At 49.3% G+C, this 16,209-nt stretch overlaps 1 protein-coding gene across 4 annotated transcripts in view; it reads left to right on the top strand.

Moving 5' to 3' along the window:
- Nucleotides 1–16,209, top strand: part of ANKRD16 (ankyrin repeat domain 16) — a 45,745-nt gene that overhangs the window by 13,326 nt on the left and 16,210 nt on the right. For 3 of the 4 annotated variants that reach the window (XM_039519807.1, XM_039519805.1, XM_039519806.1), the window contains exons 5-8: nt 1,061–1,169; nt 4,178–4,339; nt 7,218–7,296; nt 9,380–9,566. In XM_039519807.1, the coding sequence (XP_039375741.1) occupies nt 1,061–1,169; nt 4,178–4,339; nt 7,218–7,296; nt 9,380–9,540 (511 nt within the window). In that variant the 3' untranslated portion in view covers nt 9,541–9,566. Of the gene's footprint in view, nt 1–1,060; nt 1,170–4,177; nt 4,340–7,217; nt 7,297–9,379; nt 9,567–16,209 lie in introns of those variants that run through there. The other variant, XM_039519808.1, reaches the window with a different exon arrangement.

The following is a 16,209-nucleotide window of genomic DNA, read 5'->3' as shown; positions in this document are numbered from 1 at the left end:
GCCCAGCTACTGCATTTGCCTGCCCCAGTGAGACCCACTGTGCCACAATGCAGGGGTTCACCCTGAGATGAGGGCACCACCTTCTTTCTTGCTTTCCGCCAGGGGTAGCTGTATTTTCTGCCTGGGGCTCCACAGAGTCCTCGCCGTGGAGCGTCTGCTGGGAAGCTGCATTGAATCATTCTGGCCACACTTCCTTCCTGACCAGCGCTGCCCACTGTTGAAGCTGCACTTGGAAGAAGGGAGGCTGCAGCCATCTCCATCCACAGTCTTCCCAGTATCAAACTTCACACCCCTCCCAGCCCCACTAAACCCTGGTTTACAATTGGCTTGGGGTGGATTTGACCCACTGTGTTGTCATTGGGCCAGATTCTCAGTTTTGACTCAGTCTTTACTCAGGTTGAATTCCCATTCACTCCAATGAGAGTTCTGCCTGAGTAAGGTCCTTGGGATTTGGCTCGCAATAATAATGATGTATGTCGCGCCATGTTTGGGGCAATTCATCCCTGTGCCAGCCCATGGCCTGTGCGCTACTTATCTCCCACAGAAGTTCTATTCGGAGACTTTAAGTGTGATAAAGGTAATAAGGTAATAATTGGAGATATACCAATCTCCTAGAACTGGAAGGGACCTTGAAAGGTCATCCGAGTCCAGCCCCCTGCCTTCACTAGCAGGACCAATTTTTGCCCCAGATCCCTAAGTGGCCCCCTCAAGGATTGAACTCACAACCCGGGGTTTAGCAGGCCAATGATGTAAGTGGTGCATAGACCTTCTGCCCCTCTTACGCCTGGGGGAGAAATTCACCTTGCGGGAATTGAGCCAAACGGCTCCCTGCCCCAAAGAGCTCAGGGTCACTCTGAAGGCACCTGCCAGCACCCAGTACGATACAACACAGGACAAAGAGAGAGGAGCATGTGATCATTTTAGCTGGAATGCCTCACGTCCAGATCTAAAGCCTTCCGGTCAAATACAGCGAGACACTCCAGCTGCTGTGCACTGCTCCAACAACACAAAGCGGCCCGGGAGCACACGTCTCAAGCATGTGTTTTATGATCTTTCCAAGGTGCCCATATGAACCTGACAGCAGGGACAAATGCGGAGTGACTCCCTTTATGGATGCGATACAGAACGGGCACATCGACATAGCCCAGCTGCTTCTAGAAAAGCATAAGGTATGGTGTCAAGAGACCCACACTGCCGTTTCTCCAGGTTCTAGATACAAAATGCCACCCACCAAAGAGAACAATATTAGCTCTTGTACTTGTATGGGGCCATATCTGGGGGACTTTACTCAGGAAAACTCCCACTGAAGCTAACAAAAGGACTGAGTAAAAAGTGAGTGGTGTGGCTAATGATGGTGATTCCACTAAAGACCGGAATGTGTGCCCACGACTCCCACTGGTGAGCTGCTACCGAGTTAGCACCGGCTCAGTGGGGCTACTCATGAGTAGCAAGAAGGGCCGTCGCAGCCCGAGGATCAATACTTAGGCTCAGATTCCCCAAGGTGTGTAAGCGCCTAACAACCAATGATTTCAGTGGAAGCTAGGTGCCTGTGAATCTGGGCCTTAGAGCTTTACCTCTTCGGAATGATTTGTATAAATACTTGCTAGGTAACAGATCATCACAAACCCTCCTGTGACATAGGGATGCAAGTCTCATCCCCATTTTACAGATGGGGAAACTGAGGCACGGAGTGGGTAAAGCGACGTACTTGCCCAAAGCTACAGAAGGAGCTGGCGTCAAAGCCAAGATTAAAACCCAGGCATTCCTGGCTCTCTAGCCTATGCTTAGACCACACGTGTAGAGTTTCTCCTGGCAGTAGATTTCTGAGGACCAGTAGATTTTCCTGCTGTGGCTGTGTAGGAAGTGAACTTTCCCTACCTATAACAGCTGTAGCTCCCAGTATTTCTTCCCAATGACCTCTGATTTCCTTCTAAAACAGAGGTGGGTAAAGTACAGCCCTTGGGCGACATCCAGCCCGCAGGACCGTCCTGCCCGGCCCTTGAGTTCCCAGCCGGGGAGGTTAGCCTGCGGCCCCTCCCCTGCTGTTCTCCCTTCCCCCAGCCACGCTGCTGCGCGGGCCGCGCTCTGGGCAGCAGGGTTGTGCACGGCAGCGTGTCTGGCTCCAGCCGGGTGGTGTGGCTGCCAGACATGCTGCTCTGAGCGGCATAGTAAGGGGGCCAGGGGGTTGAATAGGGCAGGGAGTTCCAGGGGGGCAGTCAGGGGACAGAGAGCAGGGGGCGGTTGGATAGGGCAGAGGTTCTGGGGGGCGGTCAGGGGACATGGAATGGGGGGGTGGTTGGAAAAGCATGGGAATCCCAGGGGGCCTGTCGGGGGCAGGGGTGTGGCTAGGGGGCAGGGCAGTCGGGACTGGCAGCATGGGGGTTGGATAGGAAGTGGGGTCCCGGCGGGAGTTAGGGGCGGGGGGGTCCCAGGACAGGGTGGTTAGGGGACAAGGAGCAGGGGGGTTTGGATGGGTTGGGAGTTCTGAGGGGGGCAGTCGGGGGCGGGAAGTGGGAGGGGTCGCATAGGGGGCAGGGGCCAGGCTGTTTGGGGAGCCTTCCCTACCCGGCCCTCCATACAGTTTTACAACCCCAATGTGGGCCTCAGGCCAAAAAGTTTGCCCAGCCCTGTTCTAAAAGGCTCAGAGGGCTGTTGTTAGATCCATTTGTAAATTCAGAATAACAGACACTTCATTACTTATGTCCTGTTGTCAACATAGACTATGAAACCCTCAAAGAATATTAAAAAATCGAATTTATTTCTCACGGTGTGTGAGGTTGGTTTACATTTGCATTTCTCCCTGCATGGACAATGGGAAGAGACTGTTCGTTTTCTAGACAGTTTCATTTCTGGTCCTCGTGCACTAGCTTGGTGCTGCAGCGTTTGGATGGCAAATGCTAAACAGGCAGTACTGCCAACTTCAAGTTTTCAAAAATCAAGCGTCAGGCCCTCAAAATCAGAAAATTGGCTTAAGAACCATCAGATTTGTTTTTAAAAAGTTGTCAGGAATTAGGGTTTGCAGCTGAGCCTTGGACCAGCTGGCTCTGCCTCCCTAGTGAGCAACTGAGGATTCGCAGCTGAAGCACAGGTGGCTTGCAGCAGAATCACTTGATTAGCCAGACAGCCCAAGTGGCTGGAGGAACCAAGAGATGGGCTCTTAAGCCCAGAAGCAGCATTAGGCCAATGGCTACTCAGTGCACATGCCTGCAAGTTGTGATTACTCCTGTGCCAGCCCTGCTCTAGTCCTTGACTCTGACTTCTAGTTCTTGACTGCCACTGCTCCCACCACTAGGCCTGACTGCTGCTGCTCCAGCCACTGGGCCTAACCACACACATCCTGGTCCATGACAGTATTAATGCATTTTGCATTCTTTTTATTTGCCTTCTGGTCTTCACAATTTTCTATGCTTACCATCAACGCTAAAAACATACTTGTGTTTTCAATGAAAGCTGTTCACCTGTTCAAAAGAAGCTGGGGTTTTAAGAAAAATACTAAATATAGGCACAACACTTGCTATAAAATTGTGCGACCTGGCAGCACCGAAAAGGGGAATGTTTACCTTAAACTGGTTCAACTGAAATTTAATGAAAAGAAATAATGGAACAGTATGATTATGATTAAGTATAACACACATGCCTGAAGGCCCGCATGAGAATTGGGGCTCCTTGTACAAACACATTTGCAAATCCAAATGTGACTTGACGGTCTCCCTTTACATGTTGGGACCAGATTCCATTGATTTGCTAGACGTTTATCAAAATGTCAGCATACTGTGCAATGATGAGCTTGTTGTAGCTAGACTGCTGTGTTGCATGCGTTTGGAAAGACAATGGGCCTGTACTGGTTTTATAAAGGTGTAGCTTCATTGATGTCAATAAAGTTTCTCCTGATTTACACCAGTGGAAAGGAAAGGAGAACTGGGCCCAGAAGCCTTTGCTAATCATTTCCAAAGCTTGGTAAATGAGCTGATGCAACTGTACGCACACAGGTTTTATACCAGCATTACGGAATCCTGCTGGACTAGGGTGAGTAATTTTTTTTTGCTGGCTGAGTAAAATATCATGTGTTTTCATTATTGTCATTGTCACGGCCGGACACGTCATTTGTACACAAGTTGGCAATCGTTCATGGCAATTTGACAAAGCTGTTCATGGCTCCTTATTTCCCACCCGCTAGGCCTGTTATACAGCTGCAGATGCACTAGGTGCTCAGCCGTTGCACCAGGCGGCAGTCACGGCCCAGGACGAAGCCATCCGGTTCCTTGTCTCCGATCTCGGTGCCAATGTCAATGAGAGAGCAACATCAGTCCAACTCACGGCGCTACATTACGCAGCCAAGGTCTGTCTCCTTTCGATTGCTCCCTGTGCAATGCGGCTGTAAGCTGACACCCCATCATCTCTCTTATGGCATATGTCAGCATGGTCTTTGCCCTGAGTGCCATGAAGACTGGCTGTTAGCACCTTGCAGAATGGTACAACTTCTGCCCTGGACGGCGGGAGAAACCCCCCTTTGGGGAAGCTAGCCCCCTGGCCAGCCCAAGCTGCCTCAGGCCGCCGGCCAGCCCGAACCCCGAGCTCCAGGCCACCGTCTGGAGCTGAATCCCCACGGGCTTCAGGGGAGAGGGGGAATGAGAGTGAGGCCTCAGGACAGAGCATGGGCGGGGCCACGGCCTTCAAAACCTTCTGCCCATGACTTCTGCCATATATAGGAGTTGCCCCACCAATCTGTTGTCTGCAGGGGTCTGTACTGATGTCTGCTAGCTGAAGGGAGCCAATGGGAGCAGTAGGTACCTAGCACCTCTCAAGAGCAGGAGTCAGCATGGCTGACCTTTGGCATGTATGTTTGCTTGAGGTTCCCCTTGGTCGTAGACTGATTCAGCAGCTTAATTTGCCAACTCACCAGTAGTTGGAGTGGAGATGGAAGTAACCCAGGGTTTTAATTTCCTCCTTATCCTCTTCCTGCCTCCCTAGCAGTTTGGGACTCTGCACTAGCAAGTTATTAGTGCAACTATCAATTTCAGACCGTAGCACGGTACCCTACTGAAACAGCCAATGCAGTGGTGAGAGGGGAAGCCCTTTATGCTAATAGGTTGGGTTGGATTCTGGCCAGACCCTGGGCAGGTGAACAAGGTCTGAGAGGGGACGAGGAGCTTCCCACACTCCCATTTGTGCCCCTTGCACAGGGGCTGTCTTGAATTCCAGTAAAGGACTAGAATGTCCTCTCCTTCCTACTACACCTCTGTGCCCCTAGGGAATGAAAAGGGGGAAGGAGGGCCGGGTTGTGGATGGGCTATGGCTCTTTGCCCACCCTCCCTGCATCGACCAGCAGTGCTGGCTGAACCCAGAGGATTGGTCATACGGTACTAAGAGTGGTGGCATTGTTGCTTCACCAGTGTGTTCTACCCAGGAGCCTGGAGGCTGTCATCTGGAAGCCCTCCTGGGGGCTCAGGAAGTACAGCCCTGCTGCATCCCTTCTATTATTATGTGTGTTTGCAGCAGCCCCAGGATGTTCTGAGTGCTTTCTAGCCACACAAAGAGGGATGGTCCCTGCCTGGAGGAGCTCATGGTCTCAGGAACTCGAGCATGCAGCTTTGAGGGCACAGTCTAGATACTTTATCCTTCATTTACAAATGCAACAATGGCACTTACCCAGACGAGTAACATTATTCTCCTCTATCCCATCCCATTGCATCCATGGCAGGAGGTCTTTCTCACAGCTTATCTGCCTTATTCACTGAGAAATTCTGTTGAAAGCCCTCTTGGCTGCCAGCATGTGTTTGTGGTGGGCGAATGTAAATGTGCTTTGGAAAAGATCCCAGCTCTGCCATGGCAAACAGCTACACCGTCTGATCTGCAAAAACATTTGACGTTTTTTTCTTCCTCTCTGAGAATCAGTGTCTCTTGCATTGTGCAGCATAATTTGCTTTAGGGTTGTTGGGTTTTTTTGCATTTATAAATACATTAAAATCAAATTATGCTTTCAACTCAATTTGCTGCTAAGACCGTTGTAGCTAAGCCATCTGCTAGCTCACGACTTCTATTGCTGTCAGTGTGTGCATGCAGTAATGCACTGGGTGCTGTGAACAGGGGGAATAGAAAGGGATGGGGAGGTGCAAATACAGGCTATCCACATTCATGCTGCAGAACGAAGCCTAATTAACAGGGGTGAGGAAGAAACAGCCAAATCAGATGCATTATTTAGGGGAAATGCGAGGGTTACATTTTCTTCTGAAGCATCCAAAATAGGCTACAGCCAGAGAGAAGATCCAGGACTCAATGGATCATTAGTCCATGTCACTGAGGCAATCTCTCTGTGTTCTTCTAAGATTCTACAAATCTCATAGAAATCCTTTGGAAAATGCCAGTGCCCTACGGGCTAATGCAAATAGATAGCAAATCCAGCTCAGTTGGAAGCTATTAATAAGACATAGGTCTCTGATCTAAAACGCACACACGCAATGGTGGCAATCGTAGACTTCTGTAGTAATCAGACCAGATTTTTAGTATGGGAGAAAACAGTTTCCTAATGAAGCCTAATCCTTTTAACAAATCATCAGCTGCCAATGTTTGTATTGTTAACAGTAAATCGGGATTCTAGGGCTGACTGGCCAGCAGATGATAAAAGCAATTTGATTCAGGCCTGGTCTACAGTTCAAATTTAGGTTGACATAGCTATGGCACTAAGGGGTATGAAAAATCCATAGACCTGAGCACCATAGCAATGCCGCCCTGACCCCCAGTGTAAACACAGCTAGGTTGATGGAAGAAGGATACCGTATATCTAGCTACCATTGCTCATGGAGGTAGTGTTCCTACAGCGACAGAAAAGCCCTTTCTGTCACCATAGGCTGTGGTCTGTACTATGGGGCTGTGCAGCTGTAGTTAGGGTAGGGTGTCCAGACAGCAAATGTGAAAAATCAGGACAGAGGGTGGGGGGTAATAGGAGCCTATATAGGAAAAAGACCCCAAAATCGGGACTGTCCCTATAAAAACGGGACATCTGGTCACCCTAAGTTATCTATAGCTCTCCACAGGTTTGCCAGTTTGCTTATGGTGGTGCTTGTTGGCCATATAGCGAGCTCTTCTAAACATTGCTTTACAGAGGAATTTTTCTATTCCCACTCCTGTAGGTTATATTAGGCTCACAAGTGAAAGATGTAAAGGGCTGGTTCTACTTAACAATCATGCAACAGACGTGTTTGTGCTTAAAAATGCAGGAAGGACATACAAGTACCGTCCAAACGCTGTTGTCCCTTGGCGCTGATCTACGTGCTAAAGATGGGAAAAGTCGATCTGGTAAGGCCCTCTGGTCGGTTGGGTGGTTGTTGTTTCTAGAGCATCAATACTGCAGAGGGCAATTTAAAAATAGGTAAGAAGACAGGATCCCTGCCCCTGAAAGATCACAGCACCGTGTGTTTAATGCCTAATCTGCAACCAGTGCCAGACGTATGACTTGTAAATGAATAGTAAGTGGAATTTGGATGCAAAGCTAGTCACCGTAGTAATTGCATTGAGTTGGCAATGTCATCTGTGCACAATAATAAATGAGTCACCCTTCGGATTAGTGTTTCTAAAAATGAAATGGTTTTCAACGCAGCCAAAACTGGCAACTCACGGCTTCTCCAGAGTGATCAGGTTGGTCTAAATGTTTGTCTTTAGAATCATCATGAACAGTCCCCTAATCAGCCAGTCAATCAGTCCGTCTCTTGCTTTCTCCCACAGACGCTCTCTCTCCCAGGCTACACATAGATCAGGTGTGTTCAGACTCTGTTACACTCACCCGCCCCGGTTACAGTGCAAGCGGTTCTGGTCACCGGTACAGCAGCATTTTTTCCTCCATGACCTTGAGTCAGCTACTCTTGTTCATCTACTCCTTGATGCCTTACTGTTTTAGTATCGGCGCGTTCTGGCTTAATCTGGACCTCAGTCCCACACTGCCTCAGCTGGTTGTGCTAGTGACAGAGGATTGTGGGTGTCTGTCATGTATTTTGGGGTATCCTCCTGTACAGAGAGCTGTGAGGTGCTGAGCGTCTCTTGCAAGATGCTGAACATCCTCAACTCCCAGTTGATTTGAGAGCAAGCGGAAGGCTCTTGGCACTCTGCAGAAGGCCCTTGGCGTCTAGCAGGATTGGGCCAAGAAAGGAGTCAGGCAGACTGGCTAACCTAGCTATCCGGACAAAGTGCAGACAGGACTTCCTACCAGTACAACAGCCATGCTAGAACCCAGTTGCAGCCTGGTCAACACGCTGCAGGTTTGCTACTCTGCAGGACTGACACATGGTCAGAGCTGTCCCTTTGGGTATGGCGAATCAGGGTGACTGCTCTGGGCCCTGTGCTTTGGGGGGCCCCGCACTTCAGTGTGCATGGGGGGGGGCAGTAGGCCAACCCGAGAAGTGGGGTTAGAGGTTCGGAGGGTTAATTGGGGGCCTGGTGCCGGCAGCAGGGATCAGGCCCACACTCACCAGCAGGAAGTGCGCCTTGTATTTATTTTTCTTGTTCGTTCGCTGTTGCACCAGCCACCAGTGTCCTAACGCCAGTGCTAGGCTGACCCCATCCGTTGCCTTTCCACCCTGGAGCCCTCCCTTTTCCGGGACCCCCCCAGCACAGGGGGCCTCCTCACCCCTAGCACAGGTGCCACCCTATGACTGTCCATCGTTCCTTGTCACCCAGCACTGGTGTCCCCTCCCCACACCAGATTTCACCTGTATGAAAAATGTTCAGGAGGGCCCATACGGGCGGATTTGTCCCAGGCTCCGCAAACCCCTCCCCCGTCCCCACACACACGTTACGTTGTATGGTTAGGGACTGTGTGCCAGATCTGCAACTGATTCTACCTCTGCATAGCTCCACTGAAATCAATGGAGCATCTAGCCATCAGTGTACACCGAAGCTGATCCTGTGTGTTCCATTCCAGCCCCACACACAGTACAAATCTTTTCTTTCCTTGCCAGGACTCACAGGGCCACATTCTGTAGGTTGCTGGGGCCAGTCTCCTGTTAAAGTGGCAGCCATTGATGGAAGGATCTTGGATTGTCATTCTTGCTAGTGATATTGTACAGTGATTAGGCGGATGGTGCTTTATTTGAATGGGCAGCTCCTTACTGCGCAAAACAAACAGAAACATTCTTACTTCATTTCCCACCGCGGTTGTCTGCCTCCATAATGGACACAGCAGTGCAGTTTCAAGGCCCACCGCTGCAGAGTGCAGGGCACTGATTGCATGGGATAATTGAAAAAGGAATTAAAGTCATTGTTCACTCGTGGCCAGTTTTTCCTGAATTAATTCCCTTTCCTGGGAGTCTGACATTTGCATTGCATATGAAATACAAATCCCTGTTTGCGGATTTCATTTCCATGTCACTGTCCTGTCTCCTTACAGCCCTGCACATGGCCTGTGCGGGCCAGCACGCAGCCTGTGCGTGGCTTCTCCTGCAGGCTGGATTGCAGGACTCCCTGGACGACACTGGAACATTTGCACGGCAGCTTGCCAAGAAACCGGACGTCCTACAGCTTTTCAAGGGAATAAATGTTAGCACATGAAACTGATGGAGAGAATAAAAGTTTGTTTTCGGCATCACTGTTTTGTGTTGTGCCAGATAGAACTATTCACAAAGGGCCAATCCTGAGGGCCTGACTCAGGCAAAGACAATGGGAGTTGTGCTGAGTAAGGGCTGAGTGCAAGAACTCATTGGAAATATATTAGGAATAAAGCTACATCCGAATGGCTCATATTAAATAGATTTTGACCCAAGGGTATAATGGGGAGAATACACTCCACAGGATGGGACTTACAGACACTTGTATAGTGCTCCATCATCATAGGATCTCTGCCAATCCCCGCACCAGCTATTTGGTTGCTGGGTTGGTTCGCACACACTTAGGCCTGGTCTACACTAGGAAATTAGGTCAGGATAACTGTCACTCAGGGGTTTGAAAAATCCACATCCCTGAGCAACGCCGTTAAACCGACCTAACCCCTGGTGTAGCCAGCGCTCCCACCGACCTAGCTACTGTCTCTTGGGGAGGTGGCGTACCTACGCTGACAGGAGAACCCCCGCCGTCGGTGTTGGTAGCAGGTTCGTTGAAGCGCTACAGCGGCACCACTGCGGTGTTTTTGTAGACAAGTCCTAAGTGTCTCTTTATTTGTCTGTACTGCATCAAGCGCAGAGGGGTCCACATCTTCATTGAGGCCTTTGGACATCACTGTAATATAAATGTTTAATAGTAATAGTTCTACAATTGGATGGCTGTTCGATGGCCTGTATGAAATGAGCTGGTGGGACCTGGCCAATTTCTGGTGGGACAGCACAAAACCACTGCCACAATTGGCAGCTGTTACCGAGAGGCCAAGGGTGGCAGAGAACCAATTACCCTTTCCACTAAGAAATGATCCCCCTCAGCCATCTAGCTCTGGATGGAAGAACATTGGTGAGTAGCATAGGGAAGCTTGCACAGCCTCTGCCCGTGTGATATGCTTTCTGTGGAGCAGGGGCCTGAGCCAAAGCCCGTTGAAGTCAACAGAAACATTGAAGATTTCCACTGGCCTCTGCATCAGGCTCAAAGAGAGAAATACATTATCCAAGACATGCATTCATAGATTCCAAGGCCAGAAGGGACCATTGTGATCCTCTGATCTGACGGCCTGTATAACACAGGCCCTTACAACATCTGCAAAATAATTCCTAGAGCAGATCTTTTAGAAAAACATCCAATCCCGATTTTAAAATGGTCAGGAATGGAGACTCCACCACAACCCTTGCAGTCAGTCTGACACGTCTCACCACCATTAAGAAATCCTCCTCTTTGAAGTATTCAGGAAATAAGCTGTATGCTTAACACTCTCCTTGTAAGCAGCTCACTGTTTGGGATAGTGATACACGCTAGAGCTACAGGAGTTGTTTAGATTTTATGTTTTTTGTTTTTAAAAACTGTAAAACACGCTCATTCTGGAATTAGATAGGAAGCATCAGAGCAGATGCTGTTCAATTTCATGGAGTGGGGAGGATGGGTATAAATGCACATCCCAATTTCATGTGTAACCCTTCTGCCAGTGGAGTTGGTACCAACAAAGGCCAATTTCAATGCCTAAGGGATTCTCTTAACAACAGAAAATAGAACCGGCTTGAGCCCCCACCCAGTAATCTGGGAAAACCAAACACCACCCTTGGGCACTTCTAAGAACAATACTTCCCCTCTCACAAGCACTGAGTCTTTTTGCAACAAACTAAAACTTTTGTTACAAGGGGAAAAGGAACCTGATGTTAATTTGGGAAAACACCACAACCATAGGCAAATACCCACGCCCACAGAGCACTAGGCACTGTCCTTTGCCTCAGCTTCTCACTGTCAGTGCAGTTTCTATGTAACCTTTCACTGTTTCCTCACAAAAGCTAAGGCTTAGCTCCTAAACTCATATAGGAATCACCAACAGGGACTCTTAATTGAGTCTAATCAGCTCTGTTATTAAATGCTGGTGTGGGAGGAGGGCTAGCTCAGTGGTTTGAGCATTGGCCTGTTAAACCCACTATTGTGAGTTCAATCCTTGAGGGGGCTACTTAGGGATCTGGGGCAAAAATTGGTCCTGCTAGTGGAGGCAGAGCAGGGGGCTAGACTCAATGACCTCTTGAGGTCTCTTCCAGTTCTAGGAGATTGGTATATCTCCTATTATATTAAATGGTATCTAGGGCTCCTTAGGTAGATTCCCCAATAGCATATATAAATATTTTTTACTACCACCACCACCAATCTTCTTTTTGTTAGGTTTTGGCATCCCTACCCCCCTACTTAGCAAGTGAGGTTCAGTTTAGGGTGACCCCCTTAATCAGGGCATGTTAAGCACAGGCCTGCTGTCCTTTGCTCGTACAATAAGAATAACAATATTTCTATCACCCCTGCGTTCGAATACTAGAGTGATTTGTAACCCAAACCAGACAAAATTGATCATTTTGGCAAAGCAGCTCCATCATGCTGCGCACTGAGGCAGAGTAGGCATGTCTATGCAAACATGGCCTGCTCCTGAAGTCATTGAAGTTGTCAGAGGAGATCTCATTCACACCCTGCTTACCCATGTAAGAGCAGATGCTAAAATACATGTAGCCAGATGTGTTTTGTTCTGCTTTACTTTCAGCGCCAAAACCCTGCGCTTGTTGGAGTTTATCAGGTCGCAGTTTGTCCCACAGTATGTGTTACAGAAAATGTGTGAGTCGAATACTGAGCTTGGGTGTAGGTGTGGAATTCTCAGATGAGCCATCGGGGTCCCTGTTGGCAGAACTTGGCCCAGAGAGCCTAATCGTACTCCCACTGAAGTCAATGGAAAGTCTCCCATTGACTTCAGTAGAAGTTGTCAGGTCCTAAATTAGCAGCAGTTTCAGTGTGGGATCCCATTCTTCATTAAATTGTGGATTACTGATCACACTGAGTGCCAACCCAGCAATAATTGTGTCCAGTTCTGGGCACCGCATTTCAAGAAAGATGTGGAGAAATTGGAGAGGATCCAGAGAAGAGCAACAAGAATGATTACAGGTCTAGAGAACATGACCTATGAAGGAAGGCTGAAAGAATTGGGTTTGTTTAGTATGGAAAAGAGAAGACTGAGAGGGGACATGATAGCAGTTTTCAGGTATCTAAAAGGGTGTCATGAGGAGGGAGAAAACTTGTTCACCTTCGCCTCTAAGGATAGAACAAGAAGCAATGGGCTTAAACTGCAGCAAGGGAGGTTTAGGTTGGACGTTAGGAAAAAGTTCTTAACTGTCAAGGTGGCTAAACACTGGAATAAATTGCTTAGGGAGGTTGTGGAATCTCCATCTCTGGAGATACTTAAGAGTAGGTAGATAAATGTCTATCAGGGATGATCTAGACAGTATTTGGTCCTGCCATAAGGGCAAGGAACTGGACTCAATGACCTCTCGAGGTCCCTTCCAGTCCTAGAATCTATGAATAATAATTTTGGAATATTTCTTACAATGAAAAGTGTGGTTATATATATGAGAGAGAGAAGGTGGGTGAAGTAGTATCTATTACTGGACCAACTTCTGTTGGTGGAAGGTACAAGCTTTCCAGCTACACAGAGCTCTTCGTAAGGTCTGGGGAAGGAAGCAGAGTGTTTGAGCAGGTTGGGACAGATTGTTAAACAGCCCACGAAAGCTTATGCGCAAATAAATTTGTTAGTCTCTAAGGTGCCACAAGTACTCCTGTTCTTTTTGCGGATACAGACTAACAGGGCTGCTACTCTGAAACATACTAGAGGTGGTCACTTGAAATGAAGTGAGCAATTAGGGGCTAGATTGTTATGCATAAAGGGTCTGAAGTGGGCCATTAAGGGTAGCAGGCAGCAAGATTTGTTACAAATTTTGTTGTAATGAGCCATAAAAACAAGTGTCTCTGTTAAGTCCAGGGCTTATAGTATCTAGCAGAGTGAAGCATGTAAGTTCTCCAGGGTTGCCTTTTGAAGTTGTTGTGCAGGTTTCCTTTGAGGACAACTATCGAAAGATCAGATATGGAGGGGTTGTTTGTGAAAAGTGTTTGCCCACGGGTGGTATGGTGTTTTTGTCTTTTATCATTATATATTCTTACATATATTTCCTTCCTTAGGAATAGTGCTGAAATTGACGTCTGTATTTGTTTTATGACAATAGTACCGTATCATTTCCAAACCTCTGTGGACTAGAATCCTTGGATGATGCCACTGTCACTCTGAAATAGCCTTTGTAAACTAGCTGCTGCAGTTGCTACCACGCCAGTGGAGACAGCCCAATGCATTATGGGTTTCTCTTCTGTAAGCACCATAAAAATAATGGCTCCTAGGTGTCTTGAGGGGGTTTTTTAGTATATTTAAAATGCAAACACCTGGGATAGGGCCCCCCAAGAGAGTAAGGGGAAGTCCCCCTGCCCACATGACCTCCACTTAATTAGTTATACAACCCACACACTCTACCATAATCTGCCTGGCAACAAGGGACCCTCGAGGGAGACATTATGAAGAAGAAACTTTAAAATCTCTCTTCTGTGAAGCCGTTTGTACTGTCGATGGCTCTTTAACATTTCAGCCCAGTCACGCGGCTCTGTATGAGATGAATGCGTGTGTATACAGACGGGGAGGTGAGCGCCGATTCTGCTACCTTTACTCATGCTGGGTACCACCTGACTCCACACAGTCCCATTGATTTGAGCTGGAACGACTCCGGCTGTGTGAGTAAGGGTTTACGCATCTGGGGCCAGATGAAATAAGCAATATTTAGGTGCTCAGAAATGCAGATAGGCGCCTACTGCGATTTATGCTTTACTAGATGCCAAGTTGCATCCTTTGGCGCCTAAATACCTTTGTTCTGAACCCTGCAAGCTGCTCCATGGTAGTGGAAGGGTCTGCACAATTTTATCATGAGTCTTGCAATAGTTGGGGGCGGGGGGAGAAATTAAGCCCTGGCTGCTGGAGTTAAGAGATTACTTGAGAATCTCTGCTTTTATTCAAAACAGGACGGTTCTAGCCCTCATGGCTGCAGAGAAGAGCTTGAATACGTGAAGTAAGTGCATCCTGAAGCTCAGAAACTGGAAGGGAAAGAGACCCCTTTCCCCCCCCCCAAACATCTATGATTTTAAAAATCTCATGTTTTTAGAGCTGATCTTGTGCTTTTGGGGCCTGACTCATGATTTTTGAACACTTACTCATAGACTCATAGACTTTAAGGTCAGAAGGGACCATTATGATCATCTAGTCTGACCTCCTGCACAATGCAGGCCATACAATCTCACCCATCCACTTCTATAACAAACCCCTAACCTATGTCTGAGTTATTGAAGTCCTCAAGTTGTGGTTTGAAGACCTCAAGCTGCAGAGAATCTTCCAGCAAGTGATCCTTGCCCCATGCTGCAGAGGAAGGCGAAAAACCTCCAGGGCCTCTGCCAATCTGCCCTGGAGGAAAATTCCTTCCCGACCCCAAATATGGCGATCAGCTAAACCCTGAGCATGTGGGCAAGACTCACCAGCCAGCACCCGGGAAAGAATTTTCTTGACATTGGTAATACTGGTTCTGCACCTCTGGAATAGTTTACAGGATCGGGGTCTAAGGAGTTAAGCTCCTTGTATAAAGAAGAGATAGAATAACTTGTCTCTGGCAATAAAAAAGTGGCGTGCGCGTGCCTGCCTATGGCCTCTATGCCTCTATGAGTAATGGCTCCTTTCTCTAGTCCTAATTGCGCTAAATCTCGCCCCCATGTTCCCCGCGTTCCGGCTTGCTCTGGGGGGCTCCGGCGCTCAGGGGATTGGAGGGAACTTGCGGCAGTGGGAGCGGCACCGGGTTTTAACTCCGCCTTTCTTTCCTTCCGGCTGGCGTCAGTTCCCCCTTGCATGTTAGGTGGCGCCTTCCTTTACTTGCGCCTTGGTGCATCTCAGGGGTGCCCGGAGAAGTACAGGGGAGCCGGGTGGCCGCGGACGAGGTGGGTGCGAGTGGAGTGTAGTAACCAGAGAGAAGTGTGCGTCGTCTGAGTGTGCAGGTGATTCCAGTGGAGCCTGCGACAGCCGGCCTGGAGCAGAGTCGGGGCGGAAAGGCGTGGAGTGAGGAGCGTCGGCGCCAGGCGGCGCTAGGCGGCAGCTCGGACTCGGCCGGGCGGCGTGCGCGACGCAGGACGTCTGGCGGGCTGGATCGGTGGTCGCAACCGACATGCGGCGCGCGGGCGGACGCAGGGCGCTGCCTCCGGCGGCGAAACGCGCGCCCTCGCGCGGGCGGGAGAGCGGCGGAAAGGCCCCAGGGGCGAGCGCCCGCGGACGCCCAGCGTGAGCAAAGGCCGTTCAGCGAGCATGCGAGGAGGAAGAGCGGGAGGGAGGAAAGACGGAGGCGGGAGAAGGAAAAGGAGAAGCGCGTGAAGGTTGTGGCGGATGGAGCGAAGACGGTGGCGCTGCTGAAGCGAAGGGTGGGAAGTCGGAATCAGCGGGCGGTGCGGCGGGGGCGGGAAACTAGGAAAGAAGGTTTCGTGGGAGAAGCTCAGAAACTCCCAGGGGGTTACGGTGAAGGGGGGAGCGAGCTGTGCAGGGGGGAAGAGGCGTAGCGGGCGGCTTCAGTTTCAAAGAGACGAGGGACTTCAGGCCAGCCCAGGTGAAGGGGCAGCCATCTCTTTGGAGAGCGGGGTGGAAATCCCAGGCGATGGCAGAAGGCGGGTGTGACCCCCGGGGTGAAGGCTTTAAGGCGGAGACTGCATCTGAAAGGAGAGGCTTCC

This window comes from Mauremys reevesii, linkage group 1 (assembly GCF_016161935.1).
Source record: "Mauremys reevesii isolate NIE-2019 linkage group 1, ASM1616193v1, whole genome shotgun sequence".
Taxonomy (NCBI): domain Eukaryota; kingdom Metazoa; phylum Chordata; order Testudines; family Geoemydidae; genus Mauremys; species Mauremys reevesii.
The sequence above is the reverse complement of the archived record's forward strand: the minus strand, read 5'-3'. Positions and strand labels throughout refer to the sequence as shown.